At 39.0% G+C, this 21,728-nt stretch overlaps 1 protein-coding gene across 1 annotated transcript in view; it reads left to right on the forward strand.

Moving 5' to 3' along the window:
• The window catches only part of MICAL3 (microtubule associated monooxygenase, calponin and LIM domain containing 3), a 203,148-nt gene that overhangs the window by 82,641 nt on the left and 98,779 nt on the right, over positions 1–21,728 (forward strand). Inside the window, 16 exon segments of the mRNA XM_079140276.1 lie at positions 335–675; positions 2,376–2,583; positions 4,486–4,602; positions 5,211–5,312; positions 6,059–6,214; positions 7,380–7,480; positions 10,437–10,694; positions 11,241–11,356; positions 12,166–12,187; positions 12,189–12,279; positions 12,282–12,292; positions 13,483–13,579; positions 16,688–16,835; positions 19,254–19,450; positions 21,012–21,124; positions 21,221–21,283. Coding sequence (XP_078996402.1) covers positions 412–675; positions 2,376–2,583; positions 4,486–4,602; positions 5,211–5,312; positions 6,059–6,214; positions 7,380–7,480; positions 10,437–10,694; positions 11,241–11,356; positions 12,166–12,187; positions 12,189–12,279; positions 12,282–12,292; positions 13,483–13,579; positions 16,688–16,835; positions 19,254–19,450; positions 21,012–21,124; positions 21,221–21,283 — 2,064 coding nt within the window. The 5' untranslated portion in view covers positions 335–411.

Here is a 21,728-nt window from a genome sequence, read left to right on the forward strand (position 1 = left end):
TACTTATTCTGAAAGACTCTGCTATCGTGTCTTATAGGTTCATCTTTAATGAAGACCCTACCTCTCTGAGATTTTGGTACTATTTTCTTTGTTCCTCTCTCTCTCATGGTACCCTATATCATTCAGTTTATTTGTCTGTCATTCTCTAGACTGTAAAATCCTTGAAAACAAGGGCTGTCTTGCTCATCTTTCCACCTCAGTATCTTGGATGGTCCCTGGAGCATTTCAGTATGCATTTGTTGAATGAATGTGTTATCATTTGGGATCTCTGCTTCAGATAAATGAATTGTAGATAAAGAAATACTGACCATTTCTTTCTCTTTCTTTTTGGTAGATTAAGGTGACAGTGTCAGGTGGATCAACAGCCATCCCACTGCCCACTCTGTTGGGCAGTGCTGAGAGTGGGGAAGCATGGAAGAGAAGAAGCATGAGATCACGAACCAAGCTCATGTCCTCTTTGACCGGTTTGTCCAAGCCACTACCTGCAAGGGAACCCTCAAGGCCTTTCAAGAACTCTGTGACCACCTGGAACTGAAGCCTAAGGACTACCGTTCCTTTTATCACAAGCTCAAGTCCAAGCTTAACTACTGGAAAGCTAAAGCTCTCTGGGCAAAGTTGGACAAACGGGGTAGTCACAAAGACTACAAAAAGGGAAAAGCATGCACTAACACTAAGGTAAGGACTTGACTGTTCTTGGGCTTTAAGGTCACTGACATGAGAATTTAGGTACCAATAAGAAGAATTGAATAGAGGTGGAATGGGTAAGAATGCCAGGCTAGGTTGATACCAGGCAGATTCTAGCATCAACCTTACCTAGGAAATTAAGCTTATACCCTATTGCAACTTTGCAGATCCATTACTCACTCTCATTTTTTCCTTCTCTTTTTTAAAAAAGTTATTGGTTCTTTTTAGTTATAAATGACAGCAGAATCCATTTTGATATATAAGCATGGAATTTATCTTATTCTAATTAGAATCTCATTCTTATGGATGTATGTGATGGTGTGATTCACTATTCACTGTGATGTTTTCATATATGTACGTGGGAAAATTATATCATTTATTTCTTTGTCTATCCTTTTCCTATCCCCACTTCCCTCCATTCCCCATTGTCTAATCTACTGCATTTCTGTTCTTCCCCTCACCCCACCCTTATTGTGGGTTAGCTTCTACATATCAGAAAACATTCAACCTTTGGATTTTTGGGACTGGCTTATTTCACTAAGCACGATTGTCTCCATATTCATTCATTTGCTGGCAAATGTCATAAAGTCATTCTTCTTTATGGCTGAGTAATATGCCATTATGTGTCTATATACCACATTTTCTTTATCCATTCATCTGTTGAAGGGTTGACTGTTTCATATGCCAGACTCTTCTGAGCGTATTTCATGTATTTACATTTTGGACATTCAAAGTCTCAACTTTTAAGAATAACCCTGAAGTAAGCTTTGCATTTTGCTAAAGTTCCATTTTGAACCTATTAGGAGGATGCAAGTCATTTAGCAAGGACATGGCCAGGCTGAGTCTTATCTATGCATAGCTTCACAGTTCTTGAATGTCATCTTTACATAACCATAACTCAGATTCTGTTCACCCAGGGTGGATAGAGACCCATCCCAGTAGATTTACATTTGAATAGATATTCATCAATAATATTCAAGAAATCTGAAGGCAAAAGTTTCATGAGTTTAATGGTGAACTTTATTAAGAATAAAAGGAATGCAAAGTCAAATGTGTTGCACAGCTTCCTTCTGAGCATACAGTACAAACTAAGATCTGTGTTCAGCCTTACACTGAGTACTTCTCTAGAATACTGATTTTCAGGAGCAGTTTCCTGGATTTTCAGTGTAGAAATGATTTTTAGATCTGTTTTAGCACATAAAATTTTGGCTCTTGAAAGTTGCCTCCAGGGAATCATTTGTGTGATAGATCCATTCCAGGGCTCTGAAGATTGCTTGAATCATAATAATTACCTCCTTCGACAGAAATCTGCTGAACATAGAAAGAAGCCTTTCAGAAGATCCTCTCCTATCAGTGAAAGATTAGATATGATTTTCATATTGCTTGTTGAAATGATTACCCCTTTAAATATGTTGCAGACCTGTGGGCCTTACAGGTGCCCAGGGTGAACATGTGCTTGGTTCACAAGTAGTACTGACAGTTCAGTCTTTCCCATACACAGCAATCACAGCTCTTCTTTCAAACCATTGCAGGTGCTCTGCTGTGACCCAGACATGTTTAAAGTTTTCTTGGTAATGGGAGAATAGCCCTCACTGGAAGCTTACAGGAATGATGGTTATGAGATTATTAACTACCTCTAGAAATACGTTTCAAGAGTCACAAACTTTGCCCTGAAAGCAACTGTTTTTCAGTGTCTCATCATTGGAGCTGGTCCCTGTGGTCTCCGCACAGCCATTGACTTATCCTTACTGGGAGCCAAGGTGGTGGTTATTGAGAAGCGAGATGCCTTCTCCCGCAACAATGTCTTACATCTCTGGCCCTTCACCATACATGATCTTCGAGGTCTGGGTGCCAAGAAGTTCTATGGCAAGTTCTGTGCTGGAGCCATCGATCATATCAGTGAGTAACACCAGCTGCTGTAGGATTCCAACCCTTCTCCCGCCCACTTTTCAGTAGACAGAGACAGGTAGGTTATCTGAGGAATTCCTGCTCAATAGCCTAATTGTTCTGATCTTATTCCCTATTTCAAGTCAAAATATCTGCCTCCAGTGGTTCTGTAACCTAGAACTTTGAACTACAAGTGTCTGCCCTGTGCAAGGAGGAGTTTGGCTTAAGGATGTCTGAGTTAGGCCTTGGACTCTTGCTGAGTACTTGCAGTGTGTGGGACAGGTAGCAGTACTAGACTTTGGGAAACCGGTGACCAATTTAGACCTTAATCCTTTGGTGGTTCTTAGTGTAGTAGAAGAAAGACACAGGCTGTGGCTCTCTGCAGTGTAATCTTGCATATGATCAACTAACATAAGAAGAAAGTGCTACAGGAATGCAGTCCTTACACTTAAAGAAGAAGAATTTTAGCTTGGTCATGAATGGCAAGTCAGTAGTGAAATTCCTCTGGTTAGGTGATTCTCACGAAGTTTGCAGCCAGAATAGCTCTTACTATTCTCTTGTCATCTTCAAGCTCACTTGGATTCTCTGTTTTTGAAACAGATAAATACAAGTTAATGCAGTTGGTGATTATTTTCATGACTGAGTGGCCTATCTGAAAACCAGTTCGGAACAGAAATTGTCTGCATTATGAAGTTGAAGTTCTTTTTTTTTTTTTTTTAAATTGGTTATTATTAATTATTCCAGGGAAGCTTTATCAAAGAAACTGTTCTGAGTTCCTCCAGATGTGCCCCTATAAAAACATTCAACTACTGGACCTTTTGCTGTTTGAAGAGATTGTGCCAGTTTATCAAATACTGGCTAACAGCTTCCACTTCCCTCACAGAAGTGCTGTTTCCATCTTCTGGGCTATGATTTGTAAAGCATCTTGGAACAACAGTTATCTGCAAAAATAAAATGTGCGCTAGCATGGGACTTAATGAGTCTTTGGGAGTGTGACTCAGAGGGTGATAGTTGTGGTAAGCTAAGGAAAATAACCAGCATGACTTAGCAAAGGATTTGCCTGTACTTCTAGCAGATTAGTCACAGACTGAAGGTAAGTTTGGCTCTGAGAGATGACTGAGGGTCATTGATTGAGTGGATTTGTCTCCCAATGATTATGAGTGGCAGGATTATTTTGAGATTGAGAGGGTCTTAGTTTAGCAACTAGAGTTCTATCTTTATGTACCTAGTGTTGCTGCCACAACTGGCACTGGGTAGGAATTTTGGGCATCGAATAAATGTATAAATCTCACCATGATAATAAGTGAGATTTTCAATCATTTGGGGCCTCTATTGCCACAATTGTAGATCATCTGGGGTTGTGTTAAGAGGATAAGGTTGAATTGTGAGTTCTTTTACCTGCTGAGAATATGTGAAGGTCAATGAGATAATAGACTGGAATGTAGATGCCATGGATATCTCAGAGAGCAATATAGTGACTCCATATCAAGCTGTGAAAATTGTACTCATGGATGTACTCCTGTGTCCTGTGGTAGGTGCCATGCCCTATTAGGACTATAGATACTGCTGAGAATAGCATCTCTTATGAATCAGGGGAAGAGAGAAAGGAAAGTCTCCTGTTGGCCACAGTCCCTTGCTGTCTCCAAGCTTTCTATTGTTTAGAATACCTAACCCAAAGATGTAGGTGACCTTTAAAGTCTCTAGAGCATCTCTTTCACTGATTTGTATTTACCCTTAAAAAGAAAGAAGTTAGAGAACATGACTTGGAAAATGTCTCCTGCTCCAAAAGACTTTGGAGAACCTGAATAGACTATGCATAGGTGAGTGGGTGGGAAGGAAAGTGAGGAGCAACTATTGATGCATTCTCTCTTCACTATGTGCTCTTGCAAACATATAGTCTTTGTATTTACCCAGGTATACGTCAACTCCAACTAATACTTTTGAAAGTAGCCTTGATCCTAGGCATCGAAATACATGTCAACGTAGAATTCCAAGGACTTGTACAGCCTCCTGAAGATCAAGAAAATGAACGTAAGTTGAATTGGACAAATGAAGAAGGCAGAAAGGGGCACTGAAAGGATGAGAACAGATGAGGTAAAGGGACAAAGCTGGAGTAATCTGCCAGTGTTTTTCAGAACTAGTTAAAGGAATTTCTTTGTAGACTTTTGGTGTAATGAGGAGGCCTTTGACTTAGTCATTGCAATGTACTTGTACTATAGAAAATCATATGGTGGAGAAAGTCCCTTTTTAAGTTCTCTTCAAAACTTCTTTTTGTCTGAAGTTTATACCCTGTTCTTTTTTCTTTTTTCGGTTCCAGGGATTGAACTCAGGGGCACTTAGCCACTGAGCCACATCCCCAGCCCTTTTTTGTATTTTATTTAGAGACAGGGTCTCACTGAGTTGCTTTAGTGCCTTGCTAAGTTGCTGAGGCTGGCTTTGAACTTGCAATCCTCCTGCCTCAGCCTCCCAAGACTCTGGGATTACAGGAATATGCCACCATACCTGGCTACCCAGTTCTTTTATATTTAGTGATTTTAGCTTGGAGTTTTGTGCAGTCTGTATGCCTGGGTATCTAGAGATGATCTTGGAGATATGAATTTGGTCTGGGTAATGACCTTAATTTTGCTTTTGATCCACAGGGATAGGTTGGCGGGCACTGGTGCACCCCAAAACTCATCCTGTATCAGAGTATGAATTTGAAGTGATCATTGGTGGAGATGGCCGTAGGAACACCTTGGAAGGTATTGGCTTGTGTTCTACACTTCTTCAGAGAAGAGTAGAGGCTGACCCTCTACTCCTGGTCCCCAAGAGTCCGTACTCCTGAGAATTTGTACATGTGCTATCTTTTATTGTGGGGGATGGTGTACTGGGAATTGAACCCAGATGCACTTTTCTACTGAGCTACATCCCCAGTCCTTTTTTTTATTTTTTATTTTGAAACAGAGTCTTGCTAAATGACTGACATTGACCTCGAACTTGCTATCTTTCTGCCTCAGCCTCCTAAGTCTCTGAGAGTACAGGCATGTACCACCATGCCTTACTGGGCTACTTATTTAAATTGCGTGGCATCTCAGCTTTCTTCCAGACAGTACACACTCTGAGTGTATTTTACAGGGTGCTCTTGTTAGGGTACTAGGAGATGAGATACTTTACTTTTGATAATTGACAAGGTAGAATGTAATCTACATATTTAAGTTGGCACACCTACTTCCCCCCCTTTTAAATGGAATCCCGAGTACTGAATAGTATTCTGTTCAGTCAGATTTCAAATTGTTTATTGATGACTGGGAGACTTTGACTTCATTCATGAATTTGTATATCTTCTCGAACTTTATTTTCAGATGGAAAAGAGCTGCCCTAAAAATTTTCCACTGAGTTTCTTCCTCCACATTTTCCCTAATGTCTTCATCAACACCCCCCTTATTTGAAGTGATCATCCTTCTTCTCTAGCCAGTATCGTCACCTATAAAAATTTCTTTCCCTCCAGGATTTCGTCGGAAAGAATTTCGTGGCAAACTGGCCATTGCCATTACAGCAAATTTTATTAACCGAAATACAACAGCAGAAGCCAAAGTGGAAGAGATCAGTGGTGTGGCTTTCATATTCAACCAAAAATTTTTCCAGGAGCTGCGAGAAGCTACAGGTTGGTATAGATTCTTTCAAAGTAATAAAGTTAAATATTGAAATAATTACTTATTACTTTTTTCCTGGAGGTTTGATAGGGTGGGTGGTGCTTGTTGTTATTGTTAGGCCATTTGTTAAGCCTGCTTTTTCTTCTCCCATACTTCTCTTCTCCCATACTTTGTTCTTAGTGCAATTGTCCCATATCTTTCCGTCTCCTGCTCTAGAATTTTCAGTCTTCAGCACAGTGACTGGGCTGTTCTGGATTTTGTTTTTATGTATTGTTTTAAAGTGTTCATTCTGCCTTCTACCAACTCATCCCCAATCCCTTACCCCTACATTGTGATGCTGTTATGGCACTATGTATAGCAAACTGCCCGTTGGTACCTCTCTGATTTTTTTTGAGAACCTAAGGTAGATATTGAGTATGTAGTCTTCTGAGTTCATTTGACTTGGAAGCAAACCATGTGCTAGATAGGAAGGACATTGTTGTATGATGACTTTTGAATAGATTTATTTTTCTGCAACAAAAAAAGATGTATTTTCATTCTGTTTTTTAGATTTGATTTCATTGCTCAGTTTTTTAGATGAATTGAATTAAAAAGACAATAGTTCATTCTCTATATCCAGGCATCTACTCTGTTTTTATTTTTTTGGTACCAGGGATTGAACCCAAGGGCACTTAACCACGGAGCCACATCCCCAACCCTTTTTATTTTTTATTTTGAGACAGGATCTCCTAAGTTGCTTACAGCCTCACTAAGTTCCTGAAATTGACTTTGAACCTGTGATCCTCCTGCCTCAACATCCTGAGCTGCTGGGATTACAGGCTTGTGCAGCCATGCCTGGCTTATGAGATTTCTCTCGTTCTCTAGCTAACCCATACTGTCTTTTAGGGTTAGCCTCTTTTTTTGTTTTGTTTTTGTTTTTCTCATTTTATGTTTATGTTAACTTTTGGTCATTGCTTTCAGAATAACTTAGGGAGATGAGTGAATTATTGCACAGTACAGAGTGAAACAAAGCTCCCCTTATTTTCATGAACTGAATATGCAGGAAGTGAGAATCCAGGCCTAAACATCTTTCTGCCTGGAATTTTATGACCCTGTCTCATATAGACTCAAGTAGTCTCTCTGGATGCCTAATCTCAGCAAACTCCTCATATGCATATGTTTGTTTTCTGGTTTCAGGTATTGATTTGGAGAACATTGTCTACTACAAAGATGACACGCACTATTTCGTTATGACAGCCAAAAAGCAGAGTTTACTGGACAAAGGGGTGATATTGCATGTGAGTAATGGATCTCTTTCAAACCACTTTTTTTGTTGAACTTGTTAATATGATCACCAAGAAAAAGAACTTTATTGTCTGATGGGATTTTCCTGCAAGGGAATAAAGATGAGTGTTGAGCACATCTCTTCAAATAAGTAATCAACAAACATGGAAAAATGTTCAACATCTCTAGTAATAAGAGAAATGCAAATCAAAACCACCCTAAGATTCCATCTCACCCCAATTAGAATGGCGATTATCAAGAATACGAGCAACAACAGGTGTTGGCGAGGATGTGGGGAAAAAGGTACACTCATACATTGCTGGTGGGGCTGCAAATTAGTGCAGCCACTCTGGAAAGCAGTGTGGAGATTCCTTAGAAAACTTGGAATGGACCCTCCATTTGACCCAGCTATCCCACTCCTTGGCCTATACCCAAAGGACTTAAAATCAGCATACTACAGAGATACAGCCACATCAATGTTCATAGCTGCTCAATTCACAATAGCCAGACTGTGGAACCAACCTAGATGCCCTTCAATTGATGAATGGATAAAGAAACTGTGGTGTGTATATATATATATATAAATATAAATATATATATATAATGGAATATTACCCAGCCATAAAGAATGATAAAATTATGGCATTTACAGGCAAATGGATGAAATTGGAGAATATCATGCTAAGTGAGATAAGCCAATCTCAAAAAGCCAAAGGACGAATGATATCGCTAATAAGTGGATGATGACACATAATGGGGGGGAGGGAAGGGTTAGTGTTAGGGTTAGAGTTAGGGTTAGGGAGGGGGGCAAGTATGGAGGAAGGAAGGACTGTATAGAGGGAAAAGAGGGGTGGGAGGAGGGGTGGGGGGAAGGGAAAAAATAACAGAATGAATCAAACAACATTGCTCTATGTAAATTTATGATTACACAAATGGTATGCCTCTACTTCATGTACAAACAGAGAAACAACATGTATCCCATTTGTTTACAATAAAATTTTAAAAATAAAAAAAATTTTATTATGGAAAATTGCAAATATAAACAGAAATAGGGAGAATAGTATAATGAACCCGTATGCCTATTCTCTAGCTTTAGCAATTATTAACATGGTCAATATTGTTTCAGTAAAACCCCACTCCACTCACCTCTCCTGCCACTGGATTGTTTCAAAGCAAGGGTTAGTAATCATTTCATTCATAAATATTCAGTTTAATTTTAGGTGACTTTGTTTGAAGTTATAATGAATTCCATATATGACCAATTATTGGTTGGTCAGTAGATCTTTTTTCGGGAGGGAGGTGATAGAAGAGAATTCAACCAAGAAGCAGTGGTGCTTATGACAGCCTAATGATGGCTCTGGTTTTATTGTGGCAACACTGGATCAGGGTAAATTTAGGCTTCATTCAGACTGAACAAAGGCCTAATGTCCATCCTTATCTGGGCCTTTCCCAATTTTTTTTCTGCATAAATAATTGTGTGGAGATGATCTAAATCATAGGATTACAGGGTGGATCGTTTCTTAAGGAAAGTGGCTTAAGTCTTAATTGGTCTCATTGATCTGAATGTGAGAATTACTGTCCCTATGTGATGAGACAGTTAGAAGTAAAGAGGCACCAGAGGTGCTGATTTAGGCTTGTACAATTCCCACCAGACTCATAGCTGAATCTCAGGGAGCCCTTTGTCTTTGTAAAATGATAATGAATCAAGTCCTTTTAGTCTGAGTCACACTATTGCCATATCTGAGAACAAATGGGGAATGAGCTGATGAGCATATGCTTGCAGCACAAAGTCTCCTTTCCACCCATGAACCTTGTGTCTGTTTCTCAGCATAGCAGTCCTGTATGTAAGCAGGGAGAAACAGGACAAAGCAGTTTGTATAGCCCATTCTGCCAAAACAGAAGCAAGGCATACTTCTCTGGATGCTTTATAAAGTGCTCATTATCTGGGGCTATTATATTGTTGTCAATAAGAACAAGCCAGTAAAACAGTTGAGATACCTTGGGACCAAGTTAAGACTTAAATCTGCCATCTGGGCAGAGGTGTGGTTATCAGTCAAAATTATATAAAAGAATCTAGATGTCAAGACCTGGTTTACTTTTTCTCTTGAAATTTTTTAATAGGGCAGGAACTCTGCCTTCCATGTGTGCTGCTTATACTAAACCCATTGTAGCCATTTAATGTTGAACAAACAGTATTTCTATAACCAACCTGAGTGTTTCCATTTTGGCTTCTGACATCTTATAGTTGTAGCTGAAAGTACGATCAGGAGTACTTGGAAACTGAGGCCCCACTTTAGGAGAACAGAGACTTGTCTCAGTGTGCAGGAACCTCCAAAACAGAAAAGGAGCTTTTCAGTCCCTATGTGAAACTCTTTTTCTCTCATTGTTGTTTTTCTCTCTTGGTGGCTTTCTGTAGAGCCTCGAAGAATCTTATGTATGATTTTGAAAATCTCTGTTCCATTTTCAGTTTATTCTTTCCCATCCTCTCAGCTACTATTGCTCCCACCTCCACATCCCTTTGGCACTGAAGTTTTCAGGTTCTTCCTTTGGGCATGATGAGCTGAGTTCTCAGCTAACAAGAGCCGTTGGCTATCCAAAAGATAATGATTGTAGAAGATAATGTAAACCATAAAATACTGTTTCAGTTTACAGAAATTATTTTACTGTTATTCAGAACAGCTCTGTGAGGTAGGTTAGCCAGGATCAGAGGAGTAGTGAGCAACTTGCTCCAAGCAAATAGAAAAGCCAAGACTTTTAGGCAGCAAAGCCTATTCACTACTAGAAACACCCCCCGAATCCAAAACCTTTCTTTTTACTTTGTGTAAAAGCCTTGGTGGAATATTAAATCACTTTAAGGGGAAGGAAATGCTGTAGAACTAGGTTATGTCTAACATATATTTCATGGTTTAAGTCAAGCCATTCATCCCTGCCTGAGCTTTTCCCTCCTGTGCCTCTTCTCTCTTTGGATAGGACTATGCTGACACAGAGCTCTTGCTTTCCCGGGAGAACGTGGACCAGGAGGCATTGCTGAACTATGCCCGGGAGGCAGCTGACTTCTCTACACAACAGCAGCTGCCCTCTCTGGATTTTGCCATCAATCACTATGGGCAGCCCGATGTGGCTATGTTTGACTTCACTTGTATGTACGCCTCTGAGAATGCTGCCTTGGTACGGGAACAGAATGGACACCAGTTATTAGTGGCTCTGGTTGGGGATAGTCTCCTAGAGGTGAGTACTGAGGGTAGCAACACTTTATAGCAGAGGCAGTACTAAGAAGCAGTAATAATGAGGAGCAAATCTGGGTATCCTGGCTGTGAAGTGAGTATCAGCAGCATAGGCAAAGCCTCTTCAGGATACCAACCAGGAGAAAAAGAATGACATTAAGTATGGATAGAAATTCTGCAACCTCTGTAACTTGCCTCTCAACTAGTTTGTGAAATGGAGATATCCAGAGTCAGAATAGTTGCCAAATACTATTGTCAGCAGCAAACTTTCTTTTGTTCTTCAGTTTAGATTAACTCTTTTAAAAATGATTTATTAACTGGGTGTGATAGTGTCATTCTATAATCTTAGCTAGTTGGGAGGCTGAGGCAGGAGGATTACAAGTTTGAGACCAGCCTTGGCAATTAAGTGACAAAATAAAATAAAAAGGACTGGAAATGTAGTTCAGTGGATAAAGCACTTGCCTAGAACAGCAAGGCCCCAAGTTCAGTCCCCCATACTGAATGGGAAAAAGATAACTTATTTTAACTCTGTCTTATATCTCTTTCATAGCCTTTCTGGCCCATGGGAACAGGAATAGCCCGGGGCTTTCTAGCTGCTATGGACTCTGCCTGGATGGTACGAAGTTGGTCTCTAGGAACCAGCCCCTTGGAAGTCCTGGCAGAGAGGTAAGGGGTCCCTCCTTATGAGAAAACTGGGAAAAAGGAGTGGCTTATTCCCCAGGCTGAGTGCAAGTTCTTCCTTCTCTCTGTTCCTTTCTTCATTAAAGATATTTTTATATTTAAGAGAGGAAAGGAAAGATATATCATAAAATCATAGAAACCCAAAGATGATCTAATGAAACTGTTCTTCTCTTAAAATGAATTTATTATTGGAAAATAATATCTGAATCTTTATATACCATTGAATGATGCTCTCTTATTCTTTTATGACCATTACATGAATAAATATGTAAAAAGTTCAAATTAGATCATCCTGACCTTAAGCTAGAAAGGCTTAAACTGATGAAGTCATTGTTGTAATGAGAAAATTCTAACATAAGAAACTCTAAGTGACTGATTGAAAGGAAAATGCCAAATTGCTTTTAAACATTTCTCAAACCTTAAGGCATTCTGGCTTAATGTGGTGACAAGTTCTCTTTTCATCTGATTTTCTTAATTAAAGTAAATATTGTCACAAAGTAAATAAAAACACAATTAGTTGCCTTTTAAATTAGACCATGCAATTGTCACTGCCCACCACATTGTCTATTCTTCTCTTTGGCTCTTAACTAATCCATTGTCCTTGGAATCACTTAGTAGTGATTCTGAGAGGCTAGAGTTGATGTAGACTCATAGACAGTGGAAACTTGCCAAGAATGAAGATATATTGTATACATCAGATAATTTGGTGGACTGTCAAAACAAATATTACAAAAAGAGGGAGATGTTTATACTGCTTGTCAGTTCTATGCATATATTGTTGTGTGTTGTTACAGGGAAAGCATTTATAGGTTGTTGCCCTCAAACAACCCCTGAGAATGTGAGCAAAAACTTCAGCCAGTACAGCATCGACCCTGTCACTAGGTATCCCAATATTAATGTCAACTTCCTCCGCCAAGCCAGGTAAGAGCATTCTAATCAGTTACCTGCATCTGGGCTTATTCTTCAAACTGATCAGAACTCTGATAGATCAAAATATATATAGTATGTTTAGTTTTAATACCATACACACTTTTAGTAATCCCATATACCTATACATAAACATACTTTCTGCAATACAAGTCAGTATCTCTGAATTGGTGGAAGTAGGTATTCTTTTTCACCAATGCATTGAGCAACTAAGGCATAGAGTTGTTGAATGATTTACAGAAGATCAAATGTGACCAAAATAGTATACCCAGGACTTCATCCCATGCCTCTTAATTCAAATCACATACTATTGAGGAAAGGGCATTGATTTGGTTCAGTGGTTGGGAGATGTGACTCCCACTTGCCTATTGATCACTAATCACCTGTGACTCAGATGGGTCATTTCATTTTGTCTGAGCCTCAGTTATTCAGCTGCAATGTGGAGATAATTCCTGCCTATTCACAGGATCATTGTGTAAGGGCAAATGAGATTGTTCTCTGGAAGGAACATTGAAAGATGAAACACTGTCTATAAGAAAATATTGTTATTGTAAATCAATTTTTTGTTCTGTTGAGTTCTTAGAAGTTCTGAACCCTCATTACCGTATTGAGAATTCCATTTTACAAAGCATAACAATCCCTAAAAATAGAACAATTTTTAGAAAGCAGCATATTTGATATGTTTTCTGTGTTCTAGAGTAATTTTTTGTCTTCTGTGTGAAGTTTACACTTTTGGGCCATCTGTATATATGTGTGGTAAAATGTTTATAAATTTTGCTGTTAATGAGCAGTCTTAGTTGTCCAACAGAGACTGTCCAGAGGGACTCTGTGAATGCATAGTTAACTTTCATCACAGCTGCTTACAGTTAATACGTATTTGTTTTTATATAACGTACCCCATTCCATAAAAGATTTAAAGGTCATCATCTTAACTTTTGTCTAAACTTTACCGTGGGGCTGAGGGTGTAGCTCCCAGTGGTAGAGTGCATGCTTAGGATACACAAGGCTTGGGGTTTGACCTATAATACCCACCTCCAAACAAATAAATAAATAAATAAACAAACATATATATATATATAAATACACTTAATCCTCTTTCCCTGTCTTTCATCTTAATCATTCTACTTTCAGGTGGGAATTTGTTACATGGTATTTGATTTTCCTTCTTTTCAATTTTCTGCCAGGTGCGCCATTTATATGATACTGGAGAAACAAAAGATATTCATTTGGAAATGGAGAACCTAGTGAATTCCCGAACTACCCCAAAGTTGACTCGCAATGGTGAGTTCTGGAAATGACTTTGAAAGATAAGTAATCCTTTCAGAGAAGTCTACTCAAAAGCCATCACACGAACATAATACTATATGTGTCAGTGGTTTTCTTCCAGGTGTGGTTTTGCCCTCCAAGGAGTGTTTGGCTATACTTGAGGACATTCTTGGTTGTCATGACTGGGGGAGTTTGCTACTGGCATCTAGTGGATATAACTCAGAGATGTTACTAAACCTCCTATAATACACAAGAAAGTTTCGCACAACAGAAAATTATCCTGGGCTAAGTTGTTAAGAGTAGAGATAAAATTAAATACAGGTGCTGGAGACAAAAAGGTTTTGGGGGAAAATTGATAGAACGTGGTGGCATTTTAGGTGGGTCCTGTGTGTGATGTTGCCATTATACATGTTAAAGGCAAAGGCCATTCCATATTTTGTGTGTATTAAAAGGTCCCTAAAGTTTTTATTTGTTTTTGTTTTTGTTTTAAAGGAAAGTGACAGTGAGTACACCTGGTCAGCTGTAAGTAAGATGGAGAAGAGAAATACACCAGAGGCTAGGAGATTAGTTAGAAATACATTGCATTGGGGCTTCGGTTGTGGCTCAGTGGTAGAGCATTTGCCTTGCATGCGCAGGATGCTGGGTTCAATCCTCAGCACCACATAAATAAATAAAATAAAGGTATTGTGTCCATCTACAACTAAAAAAATTTTTTTAAAGAAATATATTGCAAGAATCAAACTCAAGGGGATAAAGTTTAAATCTGATACTGAGTTGGAGATAGAGAAGGGAAAAGGTGTTAGACCACAGTTAGAAGAACTTGGACTTTGGGGCCAGATACAGCTGGATCCCAGACCAAGCCTTGCCATTTGCAAAGTGTGTGACCTTAAACAGATTAGTTAACATCTCTGTACTTCAATTTCTTCCTCTTTGAAATGAGAATAACAATAGCTACCTCATATTTTGATCATGAAGATTATGTGACATGAAGATTATGTGACTTATTACAATACATAACAGAGTGGGGTGATCAAAAGTATTGCCCTTATTAATTATGTGCAAGACTATTTTAATTTTTTATTTGTTATTTTTAGTTATGCAGACAGTAGAATGTATTTTGATATCATACATACATGGAGTATAACTTCCCATTTTTGTGGTTGTACATGATGTGGAGTTACATTGGTCATATATTCATATAAGAACATGGGAAAATTATGTCTGATTCATTCTACTGTCTTTCCCATTCCATCCCCCCTCGTATCCTCCCACTTCCCCTTCCAATCCGGTGAACCTTCTCCACCCCTGCCCCATTGTGAGTCAGCATCCGCATATCAGAGAGAACATTTGGTTTTTTTGGATTGGCTTATTTCACTTAGCATGACAGTCTCCAGTACCATCTATCCATTTACTGGCAAATGCCATAATTTCATTCTTCTTTATGGCTGAGGAGTATTCCATTGTGTATATTTGCCACATTTTATTTATCCATTCATCTGTTGAAAGGCACCTAGGTTGGTTTCAGGGCTTAGCTATTGTGAATTGAGCTGCTTTAAACATTGGTGTGGCTGTGTCACTGTAGTATGCTGATTTTAAGTTCTTTGGGTATATACCAAGGAGTGATATAATTGGGTCAAATGGTGGTTTCATTTCAAGTTTTCTGAGGAATCTCCATAATGCTTTCTAGAGTGGTTACACCAATTTTCAGTCCCTATGTGAGAGATTATTAAGAAGCCAGAATCAGTGAATATTGGCAGTTGATTGCCCTTAGAAGCAAGAGATGGGTACTGCATCAGTCTCAACAAGGGAATGGGAAACTGAGAAAGTTTGAGTTCTGTTTTGGACATTTTGAATTTGATGTGCTTTGGGGATATTAAGATGAATATAAGAACCAACAGGCAGATTAAAACATTTTCCTTTCTCCACTGGACTGTTGTGTTCATCAACTTTCCATTGCTGTGACAAAATACCTGAGATAAGCAAACTTAAAGGAAGAAAGTTCTATTTTGGCTCATGGTTTCAGATCACAATCACTTGGTTCCATTGTTTTGGGGACTGAGGTAAGGCAGAACATCTTGGCAGGGGGCCTGTGGTAGAGCAAAGCTGCTTACCTCATGGTAGCTGAGAAGTAGTAGTATTGGAGTTGCCCAGCACATATTGAATGAATGGATATCCAGACTTGGGAAACATCAGAATAAAGTCAATATTTGAGCCAAAAAAATAGCACTAGGAGTGGTTATATATGTTATCTCAGAATATATTTCCTGTGAAAGACTTAACCAGGATTTTTATGATAGCAGTTTTTTATCTTATGTTCACAAATCTCTAAATGACTTAGTGCAAAGCTAAATATTTCCAGCTGCCTTAAGGAAGGGAACAGACTTTCTTGGACACAAATAGGAATTCACAGATTCTCTTAAATCATTCATATTATAGCTCTTCCAATGCATGATCATTCTGGTTTTAGAAGACATGTCAGTGAACTAGAAAACATCCACGTATATGTGTTTGCCTATTCAGTTTCTCAAGGTGTGATCATATATAATACAGGGTGCCAAACTGGGTCTGGGATATTGTTGTAGTCTGGGGTCCTTAACTTAACAGAGTGTTATCACTTGACAAATTGCTCAGTACCTTAGAAATTGTAAGGGCAAGGCTTTTATTTGCTTTCAGTTTAAGGTGCTGCTAGATAGAATTTTCCCAGTGTTGCTTTGGAGAAAAAGCCTTCCTCAGACTCAGCTGAGCAACTCTCCAGGGAAATCCTAGGACTACTCTGCAGGTGAGGGTGACAGCTCAGTAGGTGGCACTCTTCCATCTAATCCGGTTTTCAGGAATGCCAGAGGATCACTGGACTTTAGCAAAAGTACCCAATTGTGAATTTTTAGTCTCTTCACAGGCTGGACATTGACTTTGGAATCTGGATATATTGGTACCTAAAATTCCAATATCGTCATTCCAGTTATATAACCTTGACCTCACTGTTTTCTTTTGAAATATAGAAATGACTATTTTCGTCCCTACTGTTAGTAATTTTTCAAACTGATGTGTATACTGCAAAGCACATCTTATATCTGTGTTACCTAGGTAACTACACTTCCAATAATAGTTGTTCTTTTGTTTTAGAATCTGTAGCTCGTTCAAGCAAACTGCTGGGTTGGTGCCAAAGGCAGACAGATGGTTACACAGGAGTAAATGTGACAGATCTCACCATGTCTTGGAAAAGTGGCCTGGCCCTATGTGCAATTATCCACAGATACCGTCCTGATCTGATGTAAGTCGTGACTGTACCTTTTATTTTATATCCACCAAGGATCTCAGAGCACCATGCTATCAAGTAGTCAAATTTTATACTTTTTCCCAAAATGAGGTGCATAGTGGGATGCTTTCTCCAGAACACTGGGACTTTGATTTAGCTGTATTTAAAACCTCATATGTCAAGCATTGTATTGCTCAATCCGGGAATGATTAGCTGAGTTGTGTGTTTGTTAGTTTGAGTATTGAGGATTAAACAAAGGGGCACTTTACCACAGAGCTATCTCCTCACTACATCCCCAGTCCTTTTTATTTTTTTACTTTGAGACAGTCTTACTAAGTTGCTAAGGCTGGCCTCAACTTGCAATCCTGCCTCAGCCTCCCATGTTGCTGGGATTGAAGGTGTAAATTACTGCACCTGAAAATTAACTGGGTTTTTAAAAATCACAGCACTCATAAAGTCAAAAATGTTTTTTTTTTTTCATGTTCTTTTTTTTTTTTTTTTTTTGTAAACAAATGGGATACAAGTTGTTTCTCTATTTGTAAATGGCATAAAGGCATACCATTTGTGTCAAAAATGGTTTTAACACCCACCTGGACCTGTTAACTACACAAGGGAAAACTCTGTTTATTGGCCCCAGTTTGAACTCTTCATTTCAGCCAGCCATCTCTCAGATGCTATTGGTCACAAGGGAAACTTGGCTAGAACACTGAACACTTGGCTAGCTCAAAACAAATATGTCACTGCCAATGAAACAGAAAACAATGAATACTTACCCAATTTATGATGGTTCATTTGGTATTTTCTTGTTAAAGACTATACTTTTTGCAAACAGTTCTTTGAAGCTCATGAAATTCATGTCTTCTTACCCAGTATACTAGTAGCATCACTTCTTGTATCCTTTCTTTACCCACTTGTCTACAAAATCAGTGTACTAGGCTGACCCCAGGTCAGCTGTGGTGACTGGATTTCCCTCAGGCATTTGTTTCCACGGAAGCTAAATAGAAAGATTCAGAAACAGGAGTACATTGAATTATTCTGGCTACCTGCCCTTTTATCATTAGGTCCATTTAATGACCCGCTTCTTATTTATTTTAATTATTGCTTAAGAAATCCTAAAATAGGGCTAGGGATATAGCTCAGTTGGTAGCAAGCACAAGGCCCTAGGTTCAATATCCAGCACTTAAAAAAAGAAAGAAAGAAATCCTAAAATTTATAGCCCCTACACATATGTGATAGTTATAAACTAATGAGGCAGATTTAGTGAAAACAGTTCTTTGAAGCTCATGAAATTCATGTCTTTGCACAGTATAGAATTTAAATGGGGAGGATGGGAATAGCTCAGAAGAGCACTTGCCTACCTTGTTTAAGGCCTTGGGTTCCACCAGCATTGCAAGAAGAGAGAAGAGGATTTCTAATGTGCTTCAAAGAATATAAGCGACCTCCAATGCTTCTGCACTCAACTCATCCAGAAGTTGGTAGAAGGCAAATGAAAATAGTGCTTCAGAAGATGAGGCAGGTGATCAGTGTTTTCCCAAAGGAATGGCAAGAAAGGGAGAAGGAAAAGTTGAGAGGACTTAGTGGATGGGTTAGTAGGGTGAGTGTGGTCTAGAGGGGACACGTTCCTGTTAGAACACACCAAAGTCTGCCTGGAGAAGTCCCAGGGAAGTTACAGCAAACACAAAGCCGTGAGAGAAAAGGAAGTGGTTCCCCTGCTCCCTTGATGGAAAAATGCCACAGGGTCAGTAGGTTAACACATAATAAAGGCTGCCAGGTAATCTGAAGTCACCTAAAGAAGAATGCTGTCAGACATCACTCTGAATAGCAAGAAGCTTCAAACCCATTGGAAAATGTCTGTTAATGTAAACACTTGGGAAAACTCAGGAAATTTAGCAATGGGAAAATCTTTTGCAGAAGGTTTTGGAATTTCCCATCAGGAGAAAGCTGAGTAAGATTTACCAGAGCTGATTTAGGACATTAGTAGCTTGCCAGGGCCAAGGGCCATGGAGGTGATATCTTTGGCTATTAGGAGCAGTCTGATCCAGATAGGATTTGTATTACTATTTGACTTTCATTTAGTGTGTGGACACATGGATGTAGAAGAATATATATTAAAGATAGTTCCTGTACTGAGCTTACATTTTAGTAATTTGTGTTACTGGAAAAATGAGAGCAGCCTTTTCAACTTTTCCCTCTTTTTTTCCTTATTGGGTAGATCTTTAATTATTTCTTGTTGAGGCAGCTTTGCATTTCCTTACTCAAAGGAAGGAGAATAAGAGGAGAGAAAAACAGGTCTGCTCTTAGATCCCAGTGATGCACTGCTCCCTAGATTTTAGCCAAAAAGACCTAGAAATGACTGTGATCCTGCAACATTGTATGTTCTGGTTTGAGGACAGTTAGCCCAACTTGATCTTTATTCCTTGTCCTGTGTCTCAGAGATTTTGATTCTTTGGATGAACAAAATGTGGAAAAGAACAATCAGCTGGCCTTTGATATTGCTGAGAAGGAACTGGGCATCTCTCCCATCATGACAGGCAAAGACATGGCCTCTGTAGGGGAGCCTGACAAGCTGTCCATGGTGATGTACCTGACTCAGTTCTATGAGATGTTTAAGGATTCACTCTCCTCCACTGGTAAGGAGCTGGTGGGTGTGGTATGGAATTCTTAGTTTCCTGCTGATTTGTTGCCCAGGCATTTCTTTCTTTCCTTCCAACTGTGTCCTTCATCAGTACCACTAAATACAATACCACCAAGCTCAGGCTTACTCTGTTTCTACTGCTTGACTATCAGTGGAAATCTCTGAAAACTTGCTTCATTATTTTTCTCTTTTCTAGTGTTATGTGCTTAACCATTCATTATTTTCCAGAGTTTTCGTACTTATCTGTAAATATGCAAAAATCATTCCTCCTCAAACTTTATTTTTCTCAACTCTCCTGCCTTCTCCTACCATTTTCCTTAGAACCAGCCCTTCTGAAGTGGTTCGTGGTTGTGGCCTCTGTGTGCTTACTGCCTAAACTTTATAATGCTTTGAAATCCATCTTCTCTTTGTACTACTCTCTCAACACCATTTTTCATAGTTAGGAAGAATCACCCATTCCATATTCTTTTCTCATCTCTCATGCACTTGCTTCTTCTGCATCATTCAGTACTATAGAATAATCTCCTCTTCCTTAAAATTCTCTCATCTTCTGTAATGGTGCCCTACTGGCTTATTCTCCTTTCTTCTCTAACTCTTCCCTTTCTAGCTTCTCTTTCTACCTTTTAGGGTTTCCCAAATATCTCTTGTTGGCTCTCAGACTGCTGCCTCCATCTGTTGTGGGGCTACAAAAAAATATTCTTATTGTCATTTATTGTCCTGTGAAAAAAATGTATAGTGTTTAAGAGTGTTGACCATGATATCTGACCTGACTTTATATCTCAGTTGACCTTGAGCAAATTACTAAATTTCCCTATGCCTCAGTTTCCCCATATGTAAAATGGGGATTTTATATATATATATATATATATATATATATATATATATATATATATAATTACATTATAATATGCTACAAAGAATGTTTGGAAAATGGGACCACTTAATAAATATTAGTAGTTTTTTATTCATTTCAATTACAGTTTTAAAAATTACTATTGCTACTAATAAAATATTGGAATCCACAAAGTTTATGGTACTGCTCCCCATTGTCTTCTAGCCCATGACTCTTATGAGGATTTGAGGCTTTTACTGATTACATATACCATTCTTAAAAGAGAAATGTGCAACTCTATCACAAGTATATTCATTTAGGGGGAACCCCTTTATATGCAGCTAAGAGCATGGCCTCTGAATCCACCCAGACCACTGACCCTGTTAGGTTCTGCTCTGCTCTCTCCCTTCCTGTCCCTGTCCTGAAATTTTTATCATCAAAGTAAGTCTTCAGCACTTACCAACTTTAGAAAAGCAGAAGGACAGGTTTTTGTAACTGAAGTGTATTGAGAAAAGAGTTGGTTTTGTTTATGAGGACAGAAAAGAGAAGGCTTAATATATAGACTCAAATTTGCATTTCATTTGTGGCATTTCCTACAGAGATCTGCCTTTAGAGCTTCCTAAGATTCCTTTCCATGAAGCCTTTCCAAGGGAGAGTGGGTCTGGTCAGGACTTTGTAGCACCCTCCAGGACTATTCTTGAACATTGCTGATTTCTGTTCACAGACACCTTGGACTTGAATGCTGAGGAGAAAGCAGTTCTGATAGCCAGCACCAAATCCCCTATCTCCTTCCTGAGCAAACTTGGGCAGACCATCTCTCGGAAGCGTTCTCCCAAGGTACCAACATGACAAGAATTATTTTTCCGGTAAATGCAAGCTAATGGCAAAGTGTAGTGGCCAGAATAATTCAGCTTACCTCTTCTGTTGGTACAGGATAAAAAGGAAAAGAACTTGGATGGGGCTGGAAAGAGGAGAAAGACCAGTCAATCAGAGGAGGTGAGATTCATCTGGGAATTTGCTTAGAATTATTACACTGAATTTCTCTTTTTTTTTTGGGGGGGGGTGCTGGGGGTCGAACCCAGGGCCTTCTGCTTGCAAGGCAAGCACTCTACCGACTGAGCTATCTCCCCAGCCCCTGAATTTCTCTTTTTGATTTAAATTAATTCCCAATTTGCTTTGCTAGATCTTTGCGTTTTCATCCTTTATGAGAACTTCTATAGGCAGATGCTTTTTTTGTGGACCTTTGCCTATATTTAATTTTCTAGAGAGCAACCAGGGAACATATATAGACACACATGCACTGAGGCCTTCTTATCTCTTTGGAGTTACACATTTAACCAAGTATAGAGGCTTTTATGGGATATGGTGATACCAGCACAAGTCTAAGAATCCTTATAATGCCCCATGTGCCAAGGGTCTTGCTGACTATTTGGAGATTAGT

This window comes from Sciurus vulgaris (genome assembly GCF_902686455.1).
Source record: "Sciurus vulgaris genome assembly, chromosome: 5".
Classification (NCBI taxonomy): Eukaryota; Metazoa; Chordata; class Mammalia; order Rodentia; family Sciuridae; genus Sciurus; species Sciurus vulgaris.